A 21959-nucleotide genomic window follows, 5' to 3' on the forward strand; every position below is an offset into this window, starting at 1 on the left:
CTAAATTTTTATCAGACCAGGAACCCATACATGATCATGAAGTATATTTCTATGACAACAGAAATATATGAATTTGGGACATGTACGGTGAGTAGATAATGGATAGCACACAACCCCTAACTATGCTTACAGTTCTAAAGTTGAGGGAAGCAAGAGAAGAAGACAAGATGGATAATTAGATTTTCCAGGATTTTCCCAGGTATTGATATCAATCTGACTGGTCTATAGTTTCCTGGATCCTCTTTTTTTACCCTTTTTGAAGATTGGATCTGCATCAGCTGTTTTCCAGTCTTCTGGCAGTCTCCCCATGCTCCAGGAACTCTGAGATATTTCATTCAGTGGTTCTGAGGCCACATCTGCCAGCTCCTTCAATATCCTGAAATGTAACCATCTGACCCCAGAGATTTCAACCTGTCCAAAGCAGATAGGTGTTCTATTATCAATTCCGTGCCTATTTGGATCTGCATTATGTTCTGTCTTTTCTTTTGTGTAAGAAGGGATGGTGCAGTTTTGCTTTCTCCCTGCTGCCTGTCATCTTTTTGCCATCTTCTCCCATTAGTGGACCTATTGTTTCCTTGACTTTCTTTTTGTTCCTTACGTATTGGAAGAAAGTTATTTTTGGCATTTGTTGCTCATCTTAGTACATTACTTTCTTATTTAGCATCTATTTTATTGTAATACTTTCTTACTTACATTAATACTTAGGTGAGGCAGTTATGCAATCACTGTGTCTAGTTAAAAATATCCTGTTAAAAGCCATTTATTTATTTATTTGCAAAACCTCTGTACCACCCCCAATCTCACAGCATTAGCTTACTTTTCTTACATATGCAGCCTTTTTTGTCCAAAGCCCTTTCTCCATACTTATCAAATGTGTAGTCTGTGTCTCAACAAACTTAAACAATTAGATCACCTTCTCATAGCCTTGTGGATTGTGCCTCATATGGGTGTAAATAAAGTTTGAAACATGGGGAAGCCCCTCATTTAAAAAAGGACTGGAGTACATTCCCCAATGCCTTTACTTTTAGCGACATTTCATTGGGACTAATAACTTCTTAAACTGATGGTCTTTGGCAAGGAAGCTTGGGGGAGACATTTATCAACCAATGTCATATTCATTGCCTTTCTAAGTTGTAAATCATTTTATGTGTCTGAAACACAGAAAGAACTAACCAGCTTTATTGTTGCTTTATTCATATATATGTACATGCATTTTTGGGGGACATAACTAGTAACCTGTAACTATGGAAATGGAGGTTGCCAACACACATGCGATGACACAGATAGTGGTCCTGTATGCGGTTGTCATCAGAAATATGCATTGCATTCAGACGGCCGAACATGTATTGGTAAGTACCTTTCTATAATTGTGTGGGTGTCAGTTGTAGAAAAGGACATGTTAAGGAATCTTAATGTTATTTGATAAGATTGGATTGTGAATGTCAGCAAATGTAAGCCAGCAAATGAGACCATAATGATGCATTAGCTGATTAAGGATTTGTCATTTTAAACAAAAACAGCTGATTTTAAAGAGCGAGTTATGTATTTCTGACAGAAATACACACCTAGATTTTTCTCAAATTTAGCAGTGTCTGATATAAGCTTTAAATAATTCTGATGGCATTTTTACTTAATTTTTTTAAATGGAATCTAATTATGAAAGCCAGAAAGTCCAATAATAATTCCTAATTAAATTTTACCGTGGAACATTGAACAAGATAGAAGCCCAGTTTTCATGAACCAGAGCTCATTGTGCAAACTATACAACTTATACAGAATTCTTTCTTCTTTAAATATTGATACATTAACCAAAGTTACCCTATATCAGTAGAGAAATAAATTGTCTTCTGTAAAAAAAAATGTCTAACTCCATGAAGTCAGTATATACTCAGACTGGGGTTAGTTCACAACTATTATCTTGGGTGAAATGAATAGATTTCATTTTTAAAAGTAGACAGATTAAAATTATAAGTAAAATGTAATTGCTATGCTGGGTTTAGGATATTTGGGGATTCTCCATAGTTGTATTTTTGAATAATTAAGACTAATACTAATAGGACTATTCACATAACTGCAGAGGATAATCTTAGGTTGAGAATCTGAGTATTGATGTAACTGAGGGTTTTGAGAATAAAAAAAAATCACGCTTAAATTTCTATCCTGCATCTTTTAATGATTTTTGTTTGGTTTGGCATACTGTTGAATCACTGAAAACTACATTTTCTCCTTCCATTTTTGCAATGTTGCTATGTAATATGACATCATGTTACACTATTTGTTCTGATGTAAGTCGCATATTGCTGCTTGTGTGTACTTTTTTTTTTTACACGTCCTTCTCCACTTTCTGCGTAGAATTTTCTCTTAGATTTTTTTTGTCCAATTTTTGTTTTGTTTTCATTTTATTCCTGCTTTCTGGTGATGGTTCCTGATTGCCTGTCTTGTATGATATCTGAAGTTAATAAATTATTTCTGGAAAAAAAAGAAACCTCAAAAAGGAAACGAAAATGTCAAACCAAAGCCTCTATTGCAGCCTGATCCCATCTAGAACTTGATTTCTTCCTAGAACAGAACCATTTAGCATTTCCACAGATAAATCCTGCCAGCTTCTTCCCCTTTCCTGTGATTCTTTTGCGCCTTCTTTTCTCCTTTGTCTTTTACTCTCTACGGTGATGTCTGCAATTCTGACATCACTGCACGGGTGCAAATATTCGCAAAGGCGCCGAAGTTACCTGTTTGTCTAATCCATTTTGTTTTTGTTTCTTTGGCTTATTCTCTTATTTGATGTCTGCTGCATGTACAAGTTCCCCCCCCTCCCCGCCCTTGTGTTTTGTTTAGTTTTTGCTTTGAAATGCAGTACTCTGTTTTTTTATCATTTTAATCCCGCAACCACTGCTTTGCCTACTATTTAATCATCTTTATTCTTCTCATCTCTTCTCATCCCTGAAAATGGATCATTTGGGGTGTATTTTGAAATTCTACATGAATTTGCTGTAATGCTGGAGTTTTTCCTATACCAGACATCAGAAACTACCTGCAAGGTGCCCTATCACTAACACCACCATCTGCTTTGCTGCATGCTTCAAAAATTATTAGTCTCTTCCTATGACATCTTTTTTGTAGCACTGAATGTTTAGCTAGTTGTGTTCCATAGACAAGCAGGCAACCAGCACTGCCCAATTTGTTTCATTTTTAAAGTTTGTGTTTCTTTTCTTTTATATTTTATTTTTAAAAAAAGCATGCATTTTTTAAAAAAAATTTCTTGTGATTTATTTACTTATTTTAAATCAACATGAGCACATTTCCATGCCCACCCATCACCGGATTCTTGTAGCTTTGTTCTGTTTTCAAAAACTAGCATTTGTCAACATGTCATACTTACCTCCCCCTCCCCTCTTTTTTAACAATGTTTACTTTAAATGTTGTTATAAATTAGGTTTCTAAATTAACACCAGTCTGGGGGCATCCTTTCATGTGTGTGTGTGTGTGTGTGTGTGTTTTTATTAGTGGGAGATCTTAAGTGTTGGCTGGGGAATGGCTTTGTTTTCACCCCCTTTTACCACCTCTGCACTACCTTCCTCCTTCCAACAAACCTTGGTTTCTGTCTGGGATTACAAAAGGGAGTCACATTTCTAAATGGGGTTTTTTCATGTTTTCATGCTTTAGTTGCCCAAAGCCAAGAGACTGTCTTCCACAGTGGAAAACTGGGCTTCTCATTAACCAAGTGCTCCATGTTTGTCCCCTTCCTTTGTTTTAGAGAAGGATGAGGCTGCAATTGAGAGCTCTGAGTTCAATGCCACGTCAGTAGCTGATGTGGACAAGCGGGTGAAACGGCGTCTACTTATGGGTAAAACTTTTCTTCCACTTTCTATGTTGTGCTCCCAGCTTTGTCTTTCTCTGTGGGGATGAGGGGTCTTCAGTTATTTCTATACTTAATTTGTCCATCTCTGTGCTGAAGTTCCTAATTTGTTAAGGATCTCAGGTTTTCATTGAAAAGAAATATCTTTTTTTTCTCATTTTCCATCTACTTTCTCTGTATACACAATCTATTTATGACATTGCAATGTTAATGTTGAAAGTATTTGCTGCAGAGGAGAAAAGGTTGGCCAATAACTTACTTGCCTGGCACATTCTCACTTTTCACACAGCTTGTATCATTCTGTGACCACAAACCTATCAAATACATATTTGGTACCTTATGATGCAGGTGAAGTTTCGTTCTCCGAGTTCGTGGGTTGGTGTACAAACGTTTTGTTATCAGGCAAGGTAACATCTTCAGGTGTGGGTATGTCAAGTGAGGGTCTTGTGGTGGATCAGGTGTGAGTCATCAGAGAGAGGCTGGTGATGGGTCTTCTGATGGGAAGGATACCCATCATCAGCCTCTCAGTGATGACCCACACCTGACCCACTGATAATTCACACCCTCCTACGACTCTGACCTAAAGTAACCTACCCATCACAAGACCCATCACCAGCCTCAATCTGATGACTCACACCTGACCCATCACAAGACCCTCACTTGACACCCCCCCACACACCTGAAACCCTTATAAACAGAAAAACACTGAAATTGACATCTCCTAAATGCCATTGAAGAGGTTACCTAGCCTGGTAATGAACCCTTTGGAAACCAACCTACAAGCTTGGAGAATGAACCTCCACCTTCATCCTATACCCGAGCTACAGATATTTGCCACTATTGCAAACATTATGATGCGTTATGACATTCTTACACGATGCGTATAAAATACACATTAACGTAACCCTTGAGATTTATGTTAAAGCTGTGATACTGTAAAATAATTTTATCTCTTTTATGTGGGTCTTTATTAAAACAATGGTTTTCATTTGACTTTGGTCGTAGAATAATATGTTTCCTTGAAATAATTTTGAAATTGTTGGGAAAAAATCTCCTTGCCTAGTGTAATCAATAAGCTGTTGAATGCTTTTATTTCTAATCGGGATGTATATAAATATTTATTTAGTTATTTAGTTATTTATTTAGTTAGTTATATTTAAATATAAATATAGCCAATTGCAATAGCTGCTGTTTTTTCTACTTTAAGTATTTAAGGCTGGTAAATGCAGAAACAATCATTATTTATTGCTCTTGTGAGATTATTCCTTCCTTTTATGTAGCATTTAATTAGAATTGTAGTCATATTTAATCATATTCGTCATTTACCTATGAACATAGGTAAAAACAATTATCCAAAGTAAGACAAATGTGTTATTCACATGGATTTCAAACTTCCCATTAGCCTGTTGTCTTAACCTGTGGGTCTCTATTGTGCAGAAAGTTAAAATTCGTTTAGAATACCAACCTTCCATCTAAACATACAGGGTGGGAATAACGAGAGTTGCAGCTCCAAGGCAAATGGAGAAAACAGATTGTAGATAGTCGTATAAACCTGGTCCATCATTCAAAAATAATATAATCGAGATTCTACAAAGCTGACACATTACCTTCATTATATATATGATCCAATAGCTGAAAATCAAGATCGCAACCAGTATGCAGCAACTTACTTTTTTTTTACACAGAGAGATTTCTTGCAGTTGATGATGTTTTTCCTCTTTCTTCCTCCAAAGCTTTCTTCAAGGCGTTATATAAAGACATCTATCTATCTATCTATCTATCTATCTATCTATCTATCTATCTATCTATCTATCTATCATCTATCTATCTATCTATCTCATTTTAAAACTGCGTATCTCCCTCACAAGGGGCTCCAGATGATATACAAATCCTTCTAAGCCTCCTAGAATTACTGAGAGTGAATTGGATGGTCATATCAATTTTCTTAAATAAATAATAAAAACATAAAATTTTGGGTTTTTTTCCCTGTGACCAACAGAAGAGTATTTAAAATTTCCTGCTTTGTTTCCATTGCAAAACATTTTCTTGGCACTATACAGTATACAGCCAAGCTATTTAGGATCAGACCTGAAAATTTTTGGATGGAAGGAAATCCAGGCCTGTAGATTAGATTGGGAACTTGAAAAATCGTTCCAGAAGAAGGAAATGACAAACTACTTTTGTATTATTGGGTGTGTCAATTTGTTGTTTAATTTTTATTTTTTATCTATATAAAGGTAGCCCTCAACTTACGACCACAATTCAGCCCAAAATTTTTGTTGCTAAGTGAGACATTTGTTTTAAGTCAGTTTTGCTCTGACCTTTCTTGCCAGAGTTGTTAACTGAATTACTTCAGTTTTTAATTTGGTAACGTTGTTAAGTCAGTCTTTGACTTTGCTTGTCAGAAGGTTACAAAAGGTGACATGACTGCAGGACACTATGACCGTCATAAATATAAGTTAGTTGTCAAGTATTTGGATTTTGATCAAGTGACCATGGGGGATGCTACAATGGTCAGAAGTGTGAAAAATGGTCATAAGTCACTTTTTGCAGTGCCATTGTAACTTTGAACAGTCACTAAATGAATTGTTGTAAGTCGAGGACTATCTGTACTCATTATCGTGACTTTTACCTGGGTGAAACAGTGCATCATTTATTTATTTACTTGTTTCTTCGTTTGTTTAACTTGGGTGCTGCCCGTCTCACCAGAATTGACCCTAGGCAGCTTACAAATATTCAATTAAAATGCATTATAAAGGATTAAAACAATAAATAAAGATCATAAATTAAAATTCAATTCAAATAAAACTAACCAAGAATGAGAGGGAGGGCAACAGTTTTTGAACCCATGTACCTCAGATGGACTATCCTACAGAATTTGTCCAAAATCTGGGACCCTTGATTCCTGAAGGAATGAAATTTGGGAAGTTGTGGCTGCTCAGTGCTACTGGCTGCTGCTGCTGCGGTCATGTGATCTTCATTTTCAATATTATGTGACAGTTTCCCAGCCAGTTTTGCAATCCCTTGTCCCAAAGGTGCTTTTTCACAAGCCAACTGGCCTTTCTTGGTTTTTTTTTTCTTTTGAAGATGTTTCGCTTCTCATCCAAGAAGCTACTTCAGCTCTGACTGGATGGGGGGAGAATGGAAGGTTTTATATTTCTTGCACACAGCTGGGCATTTGCATTCTTTTAGAGAGTTGGGACAAGATTCAGCAGTCCATCTGCATTTAAAAGACAAAGGCCACTCTTTTGAAGACCACAAAGTCCACAGTTTGGACAGAGAGGACTGCTGGGGTCAAAGAGGACATCTAGGTCAAAATTGAACAGACTTCTCTCAACAGACAGACAGGGCATCATCTATCTCGAGTCTACAACACAGTCCTTTCAACAGTCCCAAGAAGGCTCCACACCCATTTGCACTACTCAGGTGACCTTGACGACACAGATAAGCATCCAGGTGACATCAACAACTCACGAATGCAAATGACCAGCTGTCTGCAAGGAATATAAATTCTCCCATTCCCCACCATCCAGTCAGAGCCGAAGAAGCTTCTTGGATGAGAAGTGAAACATCTTCAAAGAGAAAAAAGAAAGTCCAGTTTGCCTTGTGAAAAAGCACCTTTGGGACAACCATGACCTGGATGACTGAGAATCTCCATAGACATTTCACAATCCCTTGTTCCCTTCCACACCTAGCAGCAATTACTTACCTACTTTTTGGAAAGGGAAGAGAAGGGGAAGGGGGACAGGAGGGAGATTTCTGGTGCTGCCTGCCAGATTCCCACAACAAAACTCAATGGGGAAGACCCAGGAAATCAGGGCTCCTACTCCCATTGCTTTTCCCTCCACCCTTGGTCATTCTGTTTCTCTGTTTTGATAAGGGGGTATCGCTGAAACAATGACCCAATGGGGCATGAGTTCTCTAGTTACATTTAAACCCTTCTTCATGCACTTTTAAACTCTGCAGTCAAGCCTTATCTTGAGACAGACTTTATCTTAGGTTACTTGGGAATCTGTGAAGAGCATCTTCAGAATGCACAGCAAGTAATTTGCTAAGAGTTTTAGTGTTCTAGGAGCAAAAATATCCCTTTGGTGGGGTTATAGAGAGGTAACCACCCATAGAAAAGACATGCCATTTGTTATAGATATTCTTAATTGCAATATGGCTCCTCTACAGAAGTTATCAGCCGCGTGAGCTTATACTTGTTGCAACAATGGAATATAAAAAAAGTATAAACGAAGTGCTTGAGAGTAACATAGATCTTGTGCAAATAACAAAGGAATCAAAAGACAGACACTTTATTAAAACCATTTACACTCTTCTGCCTGAGGCATTTGAGACAGTAGAACTCTTCAGGTTGTCGTGAAATATATGCACAAAGATACGGCTCATTTTATTATGTTAATGTGGATTCAACATCATACACAGAGGAAATAATAGGCATGCTATGTTCATCATGAATTATGAACAAGGGTTCTTTCCATTAGGAATCTGAAGTCAATGTTAAAGTCCATTGAATGAAATACTTCACAATTGAAAGAATGTCTTCTAATTCTTCTGTGGGGTTGTTTTGTTTTGTTTTGAATCCATTTAAAGAATTGAATTGCCTGGACCAAGGCACCCCTTAACAGAATCTGGTTTCCTCAAATGCTTTTCAACTCCTTCAAAAGAAACACAATTGTACCTTAAGGAGCCCTTGGCATAAATGGTCATTTTGGTGTTACCTCATGACACAGCAAGGCATCACAGAAGTGGTCAAAACAATTAGGATTGCAACTGTGAACAGATGATGGTGACTGTCATCTTAATTTTTGTACAAAGAAACCCTATGGAATAGACTGCTATAGGAGGTAATGAAGGTATAACTCTGGCAGCAGAATTGTTAATTTTCATGGGGATTCAGAAGGAATCTTCCTCCTCATAGAACTCCCAGGATAGTTCCCTGATATTCAAAGCCAAAAAGCTTCTTGCTCTGTAGGGATCCAGATAGCTTTTTATTTGAAGGTTTTACCTCCCAGTATGCCAAGGTTTTCTCCCACTTTTAATTGCCAGCAGAAATAATTCTTTTCATTTAGCATTTATTTATTGAGAAAATGCATACAGCCAGGGCTTTTTTTGTCATAGAACGCTCAGAACAGAGTTCCGGCACCTTTTTTGGATGGAACCTTGTAGGGTAGGCAAGGCAGGTTGTATGACATGTGTGAGTTCCGTCACCTTTTTCTTTTACAAAAAAAGCACTGCATACGGCCATCCAACTCACTCTCAAACAGCTTACAAGGATAAAACCCCAATACAAAAACCAATAACCCCCTATCCATCTGGCAACAAAAATGAGGCAAGCCACTTGATAGGCTCCATATCACTCTGGGATCCCCAGGCCTGTTGGAAGAACCACATCTTCAGGGCCTTGTGAAAGAGAGTCAAAATGGGGGGTCAATCTTATGTCTTCAGGGATCATGTCGACAGTTAGAACAATTAACCAGTGGAACAACCTGCCTCCAGAAGCTGTGAATGCTCCAACACTGGAAGTTTTTAAGAAGAGACTGGACAGCCTTTTGTCTGAAATGGTATAGGGTTTCCTGCCTGAGCAGGGGGTTGGACTAGATGACCTCCAAGGTCCCTTCCAACTTTACTATTATGATTATGATCCTTCTTCTTGGTCCTGCTAGATGAACATCATAGAATTCCCTGACTCCTGCTCTGGTGGGTAGATATGACTGGGGAAAGATGGTCCTTCAAATAACCTGGTCTAAGCCACGTTGGGCTTTGAAGGTGAGAACCAGCATCTTGAATTGGAGCTGAAAGAAAATTGGCAGCCAACGCAACTCCCGCAAGAGAGATGACACTTGTGCAAATGTAGGCTTGCACAAAACCATGCGGGCCACCACTTTTTATAGTGAGGGAAACAGCGTCACTGAAGACTAAAACTACTTATTTTATGTGATTCCTTAATACAAAGCATAGACAATGAATGAAAAATAAATTAATAACATGCACAGAAGGAAAGCAAAACAAAGCACAATTTCTCTCTATTTTTTTTTAAATGTATAATAAGTTACAATAGATTACTATGCAGTTCACTGAACTCTGTATTTAAATGTGTTTCCTTTTAACCATATTAGAGAGAAAAATACAATGGCCAAATATAGCCAGAATGGAGGGATGGTATTTATACCATTATTAACATTTTAGCACAAATCCCCAGATTTCCAGAACATGCTACTGTGGTCAGAAATACATACAATGATCAGTGTCCCAAACAGTCAACCATCAATATTCTTTCAAATGTATATATTCTTCATATACTATATTTCGCCGGAGGTAGAATCTGATCTTATCAAGAAATCTGCAGACGTTGTGACCTACAGAATCCTTCTTTCTGTAAATCATAACTTTACAACAAAGCAGTATTAAACCATTTACAACAATAATACCATTTTTCTTGGGGGGAAAAAAGTTAATTACATTTTTTGGTAGAGCTAAAAAATATGACACTGTCCTCATTCTCGAAAGATTGGTTTGTTGTTGCCATTATTGCCTGCCCAAATTCTAATAAGCTCTTAAGTGGCATTGGGTGTCTTTTTTGTCTATCTCAGCAGAAGTCACATGTATGAACAAATAGCCTGTGTTGGCTGGAGATGATGGGCTTAAAGATATGCTACCACAATATAATTAAAATTGCATAATTAAAATCTTATTTTAAATTTAGCTGCTGATAAATTAGCTACACTCTTTAGCAAAGGTGTGACAAGAATAAATATTCGTTAGGAATGGAACAAAATCTGGTATAGTGTGCTTCTGTCTTTGTTTCTAAAAATATCTTATTCTCCAGCCATCACCTTTTCTTGTGCTCTCACAATAGAAAACTAGAATATGATGAAAATGTCCAGAAGTGGCAGGTCCTAAGCTTTTTTTCCTGGCTCCTTTGCGTTTCTGCTTTGGGTTTCCTTCACCTGCTGTTCATGGTCCAGGTGCATTAGTAATGTCATAAATAGAACTGAAATCATGTCTGGAATATGTCATGGGGATTTCTAATTTTGAAAGCCCTAACTAAGCCCATAGGTTAACTAAAGGTATAACATTCCTACCATTAAGTTTACAACATAAACAACACAACCAGAAGGGGGGGGAAGGAACAATGTAAAATTTCACATTGATTTTTAAAATTTAATTACAAGTTAGGTAAAAACTTGTACAAAAATACTTATTTTTTTCTATGGGTTTTCATTGCATAGTCGTTTGAAATGTTCAGAGGGACATTTTCCAACTACAGTTAACAAAGTTTTCAGTAGAGGATAAAATAAAAATGAGTAAGTTGTTACCTTCACTTGATCAATCTCTGGAAAAAGGTGTACTTCTCTGCAAAAGAAATGTCCACAACAGTTACAAAATATGGCATATGTTAAAATTGACTAGCTTTGTGTTCTGGAATACCTTAAAGCAGTGGTGGCGAACCTTTCAAAGACCGAGTGCCCAAACTGCAACCCCAAACCCACTTATTTATTGCTGGGTGCCAGATGGGCATGGCCCACTGGGTGGGTGTGGCTCTGGTGGTCATGGAAGATTGGGTGGGTGTGGCCAAGGTGGGTGTGATCACTTCAATGTTGCTCGTGGGGAAGGACACCTGTGGGGGGTGGGCAGGGTTGGGGGAGCTCCAGGAGGTCTCTGGCAGGTGGGGTGGTAGGCAGGAGACTCACCCTGTGGGGTGAGGCAAGGCAGGGTGGGGGTGCCATTGCCATGGGGCAAGGCAAGGGCTGGGGCAGCTGCTGTCTGACACCATTGGCCCTTGCACACAGAAGCCAGTGAGCGCATGGGGGCCGACGAAGTTGCCGGTGTCAACTTCCCTCCGCCCTGTGCGTTCCCACAGAGAGGGACTCCTCAGGGTGCCACCGGTCAGAGAATGTAGATTGGTGGCCCCCAGGGGGAGATCTTTCTCTGTGGGCGCCCCGGAGCTATGGAACCAGTTACCGGTTGAGCTCCGGACGGCGCCCGATCTTCGCTCCTTTCGCCGCGATCTGAAAACATACCTGTTCGAACAAGCCGGCCTGGCCTGAGGGGGGATTGGTGGGGTTTTTATTATCATTTTATTGGGGTTTTATTAATGTATTTATTGTTTTTATGGGCATGTATTTAATTACTTTTTAATTTTTGTAACTTTGTGTTTTATTCTTGCCCTGTACACTGCCCTGAGTCCTTCGGGAGAAGGGCGGTATAGAAATATTAATAAATTAAAATTAAATTAAATTAAATCAGTAGCCACAGCCTGCTGACCCCTCGACTGGCACACTCTGGGGTTCCGCAGCCCGTCATCAGCAGTTCAAAGAAGCCGCCTCCGAGATAGATGGTCAGCCGACAGCTGAGGAGGCAATGCAGTGGCTCGTGCCTGGGAAAAGGAGAGCATGCGAGGCCAGTAGGGACGGGATGGGGGGGAGGGAAACCAGCCATGTCGGGATGCATTCAGCCACATGGGACCTCGGCAAGTTAGCAGGCGGCTGGTTGAAGAGGGACAGTTGCCACCTCCGGGGCATGGCACGGGTGTCAAAAGAGAGGGCTCTGAATGCCGCCTCTGGCACCCGTGCCATAGGTTCGCCACCACTGCCATAAAACATGGTTGTTCAGCCTGTTGGCTTACCTGGGCCACATTGAGTAAAGAGGAATTATCTTGGGCCACATATAAAATATATTATAAAGCCAATGTATGTAAATAAAAAAATATTTTAAAATATTTGTATTGTCTTATGGAGCCACATTGCTAGCTGGCTGTGGGTTGGACACACCTGTCATAAAATATTCATTTCACTGAAAGTATGCTTTGCTATGGAGCATAATTCCATTATTTTGTTTAAAAATGAGAATAATATAAAGGTTGACTAATGACAGTTGGTAATGACATCCAAATTTTAAAACATTGGAATTATATTTTATATGTCAAAGCAAGATCATGAAGTATTGATATGGGAAACATTTTTCTATGAATTATTGCTTATAGTTTTCTTTTTTTTACAACTGGTGGACTAAATTTAAAATTAGGCCATTGTGGCTATTCCTGCAGCTGAACCATACCTTAACCATTCCTATGACACTGTAAAGTTACTTCCACGTTTTCAAAATATGCTTTATTTTGGTGGGGGGTTTTTTGCAACTGGGTATTAACCCAAAATTGAGATTTCGAAGGAAATTGTTCTATGGGGATTAAATTAAAATAATTCTTTGTAAGAATAGAGAGTGAGAGGTATGGTACCTAAATTTAATAAATGAATACATAAGAAGATTGAATGTTATACGTTACATTCAAATATAAACACATATGATATTAACATATGTATTATACTTGAAGATGCTTGATAATCCATGTTTTGTAGAATCCAGCAAGTTACTAGAAATAGGAGATTTATAGTATTGTGCTCATGACTGCCACTGAAATTAATTCTCAAAACTGCCAGTGTCAGAATTGAAATTAAAAAACCCAACCAATCTTGCCAGGTGGCCATCTAAAAGCTAGACAATACCTCCAGAGAATTCTAACGCTGTTAGATTGGGAAATCTAAGAGAGAGAGAGAGAGAGAGAGAGAGTCCCAACCAAATGAAAACAATGACAAACCACTTCCATACTATACCTGCATGTGTCCATGTAAATCCCCAGGACCTGAGCTCAGCTTAAACAAACTTCATCCTATTTTGCCAAAAGGTTCTGCTTGAGCAAGGGATTGAATTAGAAGACCTTCCAACTCTGATATTCTATATTCTATATTCTTTTCTATTTGTGGATAGATGTCTCACCATTTTCTTCCCTAATTTGTTTTCTATTCCTAATCTATCTTTTACAGTACTATTTTTGTTAGGTAGGATTATTGTGTGTGTGTGTCTGTGTGTGTGTGTGTAAAGACAGTCGCAAAGAATGAATTAAGCAGTTCCACTTTCTCCTTGCTGCCTATTCCTCCTTACCATCTTCTCCTATTAGCAGACCAATTATTTCCTTGACTTTTTTCTTCTTTTCTACATATTGAAACTTTTTATTATTATTTTTGACATATTTTGTAAGTCTTCAAAATATGACTTCAACCCCTTCTATCGTTTCATCTGCATTAGTAAGGATTAAGTCCAGTATAGCTGACCCTCTACCACCCTCCTCTACCTTTTGAATGAGAAAAATGTGTGCTAGATTCATCAGGAACCTGCTTGATCTCCCACTTGATGCAGTTTGTTTCCCAATTCATACTATGGTAGTTAAAGTCCCCCATTACTATTATGGCCTGCTTCCTGCACACCTTAACTATCTCATTAGCAAAACGTTTGTCTACTTCCTCTGTTTAGTTGGGTGATCTTTGCTCCTGGGAGACAGCAAATCTCCCTAGATAGATTGTCCAGTTTGCAAGTTACTAATTCAGTAATTAGTGAGTAGTGAGTCTCCTATCACCAATACATGCCATTTTTTTCTTGAGTAAGTCTCTGTCTACTTCTTTCCTATCATTGGTACATCTTGATGATGACCCCAGGTGTCTGCATGTTTTCTTCCAAGGAAAGGTTATCAAATTGATTGTTTAGCTCCAGTGAGGCTGGGCTGAACTGGACTGGGTTGGATTTTTTTTCCTTCTATGAAAAACATGTCACCATCTGTCTATCTATAAAGTTCATTTTCTCTGTTAGTTAATTGTTCCTTATTGTGTTCAGTTTGATTGTAGTCTTCTTTCTTTAGTTGAGTTTCTCATTTTGTTGCTTGAGTCTCAGTGGCTAGACTTTTCTCTAGACCAGGGGTCTTCAAACTTGGCCCTTTTATGATTTGTGGACTTCAACTCCCAGAATTCCTCAGCCAGGCATGCTGGCTGAGGAATTCTGAAAAGTAAGTCCACAAGTCATAAAAGGGCCAAGTTTGAAGACCCCTGCTGTAGACCCTTTGCTTTTTCCTCTGGAATCTTCATTTTTCCTCAAGTTCTTCAATTAGTTTACATTTGGGACAGACACAATTTGGGTCCTCTGTGGTAAGAATATAAACATGGCACATATTTTGCAAATCACAAAAGTGTTACACTTTTTTCCGATAATTGTGTTTTTTCATGACTATATTCCTGTAATTGCTGTTGTAAATGCTCCCAATAATTTCAGTACAGTGTCCCTTCTTTTAATGCATGGTTTTATTTTTTTAGGGCCTTTCTCAGCTTGCAATTATTATGACAGGATATAGGGATAAATTGTAGACTTATAAAAATGGTAAGAATTGTAAATTTTCAATTGCTGTCAGTAAAAGGGTCTCTTCTTTTAGCAGGATTCTAATACTTGGTAACTTAATGTAATTTATTAGTCTTTAGGTTCCATGTGTCCTGAAAATTTTAGAAATGTTGAAAATATTATTTTAAAAAATCAAGGTGTAAATTAAACATTAAAAAATTAAAATATTTTTATTCCTTTTTTTCTCATTTTCAAAATTATAAAAATTCCAAGACCTAGATTTCTTTTAATTTAAAAAATTTAAAATGTATTTAAAATTAATTTAAAAATTCAATTAAAAATTGGTTTTTAAATGAAGATTGGATTTATGGAGAGTTTTAACCTCTTGAGTTTAATGCTGAAAAGATACTACCTCAACCCCTCTTGTAGCTACTATTGAAGTAAAACAGTTTATACTTCACGGCTCCCTCTTAACTTTATTTTATCTGAACTCTTCCTTCTCCTCCACTCTGAACGCCTGTTGGTCACTGTTTTGCAGATTTCTCTTGCCATCCATGTCTCACCGGAGCTTAAGTGGTGGTGGTGGTGGAGGAGGAGGAAGTAAGTAAGGAGCCCATGTTATGAGTAAGGAGGCCTCCAAGGGCTTGAACTCTCCAATGCAGCAACCTACCTGTCCCCCTTGAAAGTTAAAAGCCACCCAGTGCCCAAAGTATTGCCCCATGGTGAAGTGGCCAGAGCCAGGGTAGGAAACCAGGTGGGGGATGGGATGAGAGTCAGCAGTGGGTGATTGCAGCAAAGTCCAAACATCCTAAGAGCTTTGCACTTACTTTGGCTTTGAGCTGACATTGGGCAGCATCACTCGAGTTGGGTGGTGAATCAGTATGGGGAAAGGAAAATAGTAGCTGGTTCTCCTCTTTATTCCCTTCCTCCTCCTTTTTCCCCACCTTCACCTTCTTCTCTTTCTCCTCCTCCTCCTTCTTCTTCCCCACCTTCATCTTCTCCTCTTTCTTCTCCTCCTCTTTCTCCCACTCCTTAATGCCATGGAAGGAGAAGTAGCAGCAGGTGCACCCACAATGCACTGCTGCCACCCCGGTTCTTGAGTTCTCCATCTCCTTCTTCTCCTCTTTCTCTTTCACTTTATTCTTCTCCTCCTCTTTTTGTTCTCTTTCTTCTACCTTAGCAGCCACATGAAGAAAAAAACGACTTCAAGGAAAAGTTCATCCATAGCAGGTGCCCACTGTGCTCTGCCAATGCTGCCGCCATTCTTAAATCCTCCTCCTCCTCCTCCTCCTCCTTCTTCTTCTCATTCACCTTCACCTCTTTCTCAATCCTTAGCAGCATTGAGGAAAAGCTGCCATAAGGAGAAATTAGTTAGTAACAGGCAGCCCCACACATTGCCATTGCTGGTGCCACCACCACCATATTACAGTCTTTCCTGTATTGATCCTTGGATCGCTTCAGGTGTTTCTCAATAGATACCAAAATGGAGATCTTGTATGGCATAATCAAAGGTCAACAGAGCCTATGATTTAAGCTGATGGCCTATGTTCAAGTTCATCTTCAGCCACCCACACTCGTTGGATGACTTTGGACTAGTCCTTCTCTCCCGGCCTGCTGTAATATACAGGGTAGTTACTGTAGGGATAAAATGAGGGAAGATCTTCATGTAATAATAAAATAATCTTTCAGGACATTAAAAAATATAAAACGAACAAGGATAGACACTGGTCTGAAATTCCGGGGGAGCAGGGTCTTTAACAAAAAAGCAGGGTATGTTTGAAATATTTCTTCCCGTAATCTTCATTTTCTCTTCCAAATCAGCTATTCTGAAGCTGCTTTTCCTTAAAAGAAATTACTTATTGACTTCGATGACATTCAGCTTAATGTATAATTTAGTCATAACTCTGTCACTGGAACCAAGGCAAATTCTACAATGGCCTAAACATAGCAGTTAGTATAACTCAATAGGAAGAAAGTAATAAATTGCACCTACTTACAGACTGAAAGTTTGTTTACACCACATGGGTGTAAAGTGCGGCTTTCTCTGCTCTGACAACAATACACAACCTATAGCACTGTGGCAGAAACGTGAATTCAGATAAAGAAAATATATTGTATTAGGGCCACACTATAGAACTCCAGACCATGAAGTAACCATGGCAGAAAAACGTGGTCAAATTAATACAGTTACTTCTCTTGCCTAGAAAGATAAAGGTAATGTGGTTTCCTGGTTTTTATGATTTAGCTCACAAAAACTGTGGTTTTGTTTGTAACATACGCGCATGCTCTTCCTCCTCCTGCTGAAGTGGTACCTAATAACCATTTCCCATTATTGTAAAAGTTACAAAAAAGCGTTTCGGCCTCCTCTTCCCAGTGTTTGACTATCTACCATTTGACATTCTACAAGCCCTGGGAAATTTCAATGACACAGCTTGGAATGAGTTCAGTGACCTCAATCGTGCCCTCCCCACCCACTCCAAAACTCCTTTCAATTTGCCAAAAGCTTTAAGTGGACAAAACCCAGATGCCTTTTTCTTGTACTTCAGTAAGAACCGATTGGACTTGTAGATTCCTGTCAAAATGATGTATGTAGTTCATCTTCTATTAACTCTTTCCACGAGGGAAAAGATTTAAAATCTCAGTTGGAGTCCAGCACTTTTCTGAGCTCCTTTATTTTGCAAATTCAGCAGTTCATCAAGAGCAGCATTTCCTCCAAAATGAGTATTAAAAAGCTATCACTGGTCAAAGTTATGAAGTAAAGGTCATCGAAGACATTACTTGAATGGGAGTGCAACTGAAATCACAGGGACTTAACAACATAGAAGGCATTTGTTTTTGTTTTTTTGAAATGTTATTCTTCCAAAATACATCTTTACAATTATTATATTCATTAAAGACGTTTTATATAAAAATGGTTGATAATAAGTTGTCCTTCATTAGTCCTGAATGGGTATACTTTAAAAAAAAATTCCATTAATTAATGTGGGGCTCCCTAGTTAGGCAAAATCCTTGGAGAATCAGCCACGCTGAATTTTGTGCCATTTATTTCCAACCCAGATTGGAAATCAGCTCAGATTTGGATTTAATATGCTTTAAGACTGAAGCTTAAGAAAGTTTAAAACCTCTGTAATAAATATCTGAGATACATTGTTTATCTAGGCAGAAGTCCCTCCAACAGAAGCTGATTCTAGAATATTCTCTCTAACTCGGCTGGCCTCAGGCAGAAATATAACACTGTATGCTTAAGAATAGATTTTTGTATGCTATGACAGGGGTCTTCAAACCTGGCAACTTTAAGGCTTGTGGACTTCAACTCCCAGAATTCCTCAGCCAGCCCTGAGGAATTCTGGGAGTTGAAGTCATAAGTCTTAAAGTTGCCACGTTTGAAGACCCTTGTGTTATGATATGCAGATCACATAGGGGATTGCAATGTATTTTTATTTTTATTTTTCTCCCTCTCTCTTCTCTTTTCCCCCCCTGTCTCTTTATTTCTCAGAAACATGTGCTGTTAATAATGGAGGCTGTGACCGGACTTGCAAGGACACAGCCACAGGAGTTCGCTGCAGTTGCCCAGTTGGATTTACCTTGCAGCCCGATGGGAAAACATGCAAAGGTCAGCCTCTGTTTGCTTTGCAATGCATCACTTCCCTTTATTAGCTTCAGTACCAGAGCTCAAATGCACATAATTATAATCAACTCATGGAGTTTTATACTCTTAGCTGTATTAGAAAAAAATCAGATTGTGTTATTATCGCTGCTACCGTTCATTTATTTTGTTATACACAGCTTTTCATTGCGTCACAATTATGTTTTTAATGATCTATGGAGGGCTAGAGCCAGACTTCATTAGTTTGAGAGTGCACTAAAAGAAGTCTTATGGTTTCTATTAGGCTGCTAAACTGATAGCTGAATCTGGATCCAACTCACTATCTAAGCTTATTTCAGTGTGGATGGAAACATTTTTCTACCATCCTTTAGATCAGGGGTCCCCAACCCCCAGTCCATGGACCAGTACCGGGCTGCAGCATGCCAGCAATTGGTCCGCACAAACAAGCAAAGCCCCATCCGCGGGATGCAGGCAGCACACAAAACCACCACCCCTTCTCATCCACGGAAAAACCTCTCTCCACGGAACCGGTCCCTGGTGCCCAAAAGGTTGGGGACCTCTGCTTTAGATAGTTCCTGTATTTTAGTCAATATATGATATATAACAAACTAAGAGGAAAATATGACATTTCATCCTGCAAAAGTTTGCATTTATTCTATTTTAAAAACTACTTTCATTCAGGAGATTTAAACAGGAATGTTTCATTGAGTATTTGCAGAATGAAACGATGCCATAGTTATACGCATGTGGATTTACCATGATTTAATATCACTATTACAGTTACTGTAATTATAATTATAAACAATGATTAACTGATATAATAAGATAATTAAGTTATATTTCCTTTCTTTTTTTTTTACCAGTTTTAGTGATGATTTCATTGTGGATATTGTTATAATCTAGGTACCAAAATACAGACTGCCAGAAGAGCATAGGTACTAGTCGGAATAATAAATAAATGGACCTAATTTCTAGATGCTCACCATAGCAGAAGACGTTATAAATTATGCATTTATGTTTCTTGATAAGCAGTTATTCATCAATTATTTACCGATTTGTTTATTCATTTATTATCAGTTTTTATACTGCCTGAAACACACAACTCTGCATATATTGTCTGTCTGACTAATGTGAGTCTTCCATATGTAGGCTTTTCCCAGTCATGCTCTCTGAAATTCTTTTGGCAAGAATTGCCAAGGCTGAACATGGGGGTATCTGTGGTCTGAGAACGTGCTCTTCCATTGACTTGTAGTCCCTTCCAGCCAGTTTATCAGGACAATGCACTTTTCTGGAAGGACTATTTATAATCCAATCTGGATATATATGTACATGAATATAACTCAAAATAAATTATAAATAATTATAATTTATTTATTTATAAATTTATAAATTATAAATAAACAATTCCTATGCCTCAAGCCAAAGTGATCTAGCCGCAGTAGCGGGTAATCTAACTAATATTATAACTCAACACTGAACACACATTCAGAAGTCATATTTCATCAATAATTAATATAGCTTTTTTTGGAAGATGCTTTGAACATCCCAATTGTTGGGTATGGTTTTGTTAATAAGAAGGCAAGGATCCATTGATAATTAAATTTAGTACTTGTAAAAACCTGATCTTAGTTAAAGAGGCAAAGTTCTGATTCTATTTTAAATATTTCTACCTAATTTATTTGAATTAATGGTAGGTTCAAAATAATTTTTCTTCATGAACAAACAACTACTTTTTGAAAACTTTTACTGTTTAAGATTTTGTAAATTATGAAGTCTGTGAATGATCTCTGAATGATAGAGCTTTCTAAGTGTATCATTTTGCTAAGTGAAATTTAAATATGTGTAAAAAATAGTTCCCAACAAGTCTTAATTTTACCTATATCCATGAAAAAGTTATGCAGGTAGTCCTCGACATACGACCACAACTGAGCGCAAAATTTCTATTGCTAAGCGAAACATTTTTTAAGTGAATTTGGCCCCATTTTATGACCTTCCTTGCCACAGTTGTTAAATTGTTAATGTCATGGTTCCGACAAACGCAGAACTTCAAAGAACTTCAAGGCATTGTTTACCTTAAAGAATCGTTTATTATACTCGCATAGCTTCAGCAGTACATATTAGAAGCCAAGATCTGAATTCTCCTCCCCTGAACACATGTATCAAACACAATTCCCTCCCTTAATTTAAACGTCATAAATCACATTCTCCAATTAGTTTAAAATGCAAACTTTCCCTCCTGTTTAACAACCCGCCAAATTCTTATCTTCTCTTATTGCAAACAGTCTTGAGATACATTCTCCCTACTCCCCCCAGCGTCCACTAATTCTAGCTTTAAAAGTAATATACGAGTTAGAGGAAGGCTACATCTTCCTATGTTGTCAAGCAAGAACATCCAGTGTTAGCAGCATTGACAGTTAAGCTAGTAACAGGGTTATTAAGTGAATCTGGCTTCCTCATTGACGTTGTTTGTCAGAAGGTTGCCAAAGGGGATCACATGATCCCAGGACACTGCAAGTGTCATAAATATGAGCCAAGCATCCGAATTTTGATCACATGACCACAGGGTTGCTGCAGTGATCATAAATGTGAAAAACAACCACAAGTCACTTTTTCAGTGCCGTAACTTTGAACAGTCACTAAATGAACTGTTGTAAGTCGAGGACTATCTGTAGCGATTACCTAGTAACGCTCATGGTACATTTGGGATCAGGAATGTCTAAAGGGTGTGGTCAAATACAATTGAAGGCCCACTGATTTTTGCATTTTGTGGACCTCTCCTATCTGGGTTCCAGCTACTCTTGTAATGTCAGCATCTAAAAAAATATTAAAGTTGAGCTAGAGAAGAGATGTCAAAGATGGGTGAAAAATACGTGTGTAGGAAGATACCGTAACAATACAGTTTTTAATCTTAAAATTGTCCGTTGCTCAAAGAAAGTGGATAAAAGATTTTTTTCCTTTTTTTGCATCGATACAAAATTTTAATTTTAATTTTAATTTTATCTTGGGGTTCTTAGAATTGTACTTCTATTGTTTTTAATTAGGGCAATTGTTTAATCTCTTTTTAATGTTTGTATTTGCTATTTTATTCTGCCCTGTGAACCGCCCTGAGTCCTCAGGGAGAAGGGCGGTATATAAATGTTATTAAATTAAATTAAATTAAAAATTAAAACCGTCTGCTGAAAAATTTGGATCGTACATAAATATTTCCCTGGACATTTCTTTATAAACTATGGAATTTGTGGCCACAAAATTTGATAGTAGTTAAGTTTTGTTGGTGGCTATAAACGTGGGTAGTTCTGTGCCACTTCTTGTAATCTCTGCCATATGTTA

The 21959-nt window shown here is 38.0% G+C and overlaps 1 protein-coding gene across 1 annotated transcript in view; it reads left to right on the plus strand.

Annotated features, from left to right (window-relative positions):
- The window catches only part of SCUBE1 (signal peptide, CUB domain and EGF like domain containing 1), a 226743-nt gene that overhangs the window by 147749 nt on the left and 57035 nt on the right, over positions 1-21959 (plus strand). Inside the window, exons 6-7 of the mRNA XM_083366376.1 lie at positions 1233-1349; positions 18519-18635. Of these exons, the coding sequence (XP_083222502.1) occupies positions 1233-1349; positions 18519-18635 (234 nt within the window). The remainder of the gene's footprint in view (positions 1-1232; positions 1350-18518; positions 18636-21959) is intronic.

The sequence above is a fragment of the Vipera ursinii genome, assembly GCF_947247035.1.
Source record: "Vipera ursinii genome assembly, chromosome: 6".
NCBI lineage: Eukaryota > Metazoa > Chordata > Lepidosauria > Squamata > Viperidae > Vipera > Vipera ursinii.